The 1,191-nt window shown below is 53.0% G+C and overlaps 1 protein-coding gene across 1 annotated transcript; it reads left to right on the top strand.

Moving 5' to 3' along the window:
- Positions 1-6: 6 nt before the first annotated feature.
- On the top strand, positions 7-1,186 carry LOC103893170 (toll-like receptor 6; the record flags this gene model as incomplete). Its single annotated transcript, XM_009289264.1, has 1 exon — positions 7-1,186. A coding segment is annotated over exon 1 (1,152 nt), but the record flags the coding sequence as incomplete, so codon positions are not given.
- Between the last annotated feature and the right edge of the window lie 5 nt (positions 1,187-1,191).

Raw genomic sequence — 1,191 nt, 5'->3', positions numbered from 1 at the left:
GAATAAATTTGAGAGCCTTTCCAAGGTAAGCTTCATGACCAGCCGTATGAAATTGCTGAAATATTTGGACATGAGCAACAACTTGCTGAGTCACGATGCAGCTGACGTGCAATGCCGGTGGGCTGAGTCTCTGACAGAGTTGGACCTGTCCTCAAATCAGTTGACGGATTCCGTGTTTGAGTGCTTGCCAGTCAACATCAAAAAACTCAACCTACAAAACAATCAGATCACCAGTGTCGCCAAGGGGATGGCTGAGCTGAAATCGCTGGAGGAGCTGAACCTGGCATCGAACAGGCTGGCTGACCTGCCGGGGTGCAGTGGCTTTATGTCCCTGGAGTTCCTGAACACAGAGATGAATTTGATCCTCACCCCATCTGCCGACTTCTTCCAGAGCTGCCCAAGGGTCAAGGAGCTACAAGCCGGGCACAACCCGTTCAAGTGTTCCTGTGAACTGCAAGACTTTATTCGTCTGGCGAGGCAGTCTGGGGGGAAGCTGGCTGGCTGGCCGGCGGCATATGTGTGCGAGTACCCGGAAGACTTGCGAGGAACGCAGCTGAAGGACTTCCACCTGACTGAACTGGCTTGCAACACGATGCTCTTGCTCGTGACAGCTCTGCTGCTGACGCTGGTGCTGGTGGCTGTCGTGGCCTTTCTGTGCATCTACCTGGATGTGCCGTGGTACGTGCAGATGACGTGGCAGTGGACGCAGACGAAGCGGAGAGCTTGGCACAACCACCCCGAAGAGCAGGAGACCGTTCTGCAGTTTCATGCGTTCATTTCCTACAGCGAGCGCGATTCATTGTGGGTGAAGAACGAGCTGATCCCGAACCTGGAGAAGGGGGAGGGCTGCGTACAACTGTGCCAGCACGAGAGAAACTTTATCCCTGGCAAGAGCATTGTGGAGAACATCATTAACTGCATTGAGAAGAGCTACAAGTCGATCTTTGTGTTGTCTCCCAACTTTGTGCAGAGCGAGTGGTGTCACTATGAGCTGTACTTTGCCCATCACAAATTATTCAGTGAGAATTCCAACAGCTTAATCCTCATTTTACTGGAGCCGATCCCTCCGCATATTGTCCCCGCGAGGTATCACAAGCTGAAGGCTCTCATGGCAAAGCGAACCTACCTGGAGTGGCCGAAGGAGAGGAGCAAGCGTGCCCTTTTCTGGGCTAACCTGAGGGCAGCTATTAG

This window comes from Aptenodytes forsteri, unplaced genomic scaffold (genome assembly GCF_000699145.1).
Source record: "Aptenodytes forsteri isolate BGI_AS27 unplaced genomic scaffold, ASM69914v1 C13415192, whole genome shotgun sequence".
Taxonomy (NCBI): domain Eukaryota; kingdom Metazoa; phylum Chordata; class Aves; order Sphenisciformes; family Spheniscidae; genus Aptenodytes; species Aptenodytes forsteri.
Note: the sequence above shows the minus strand (reverse complement) of the source record. Positions and strands in the feature narration are given on the sequence as shown.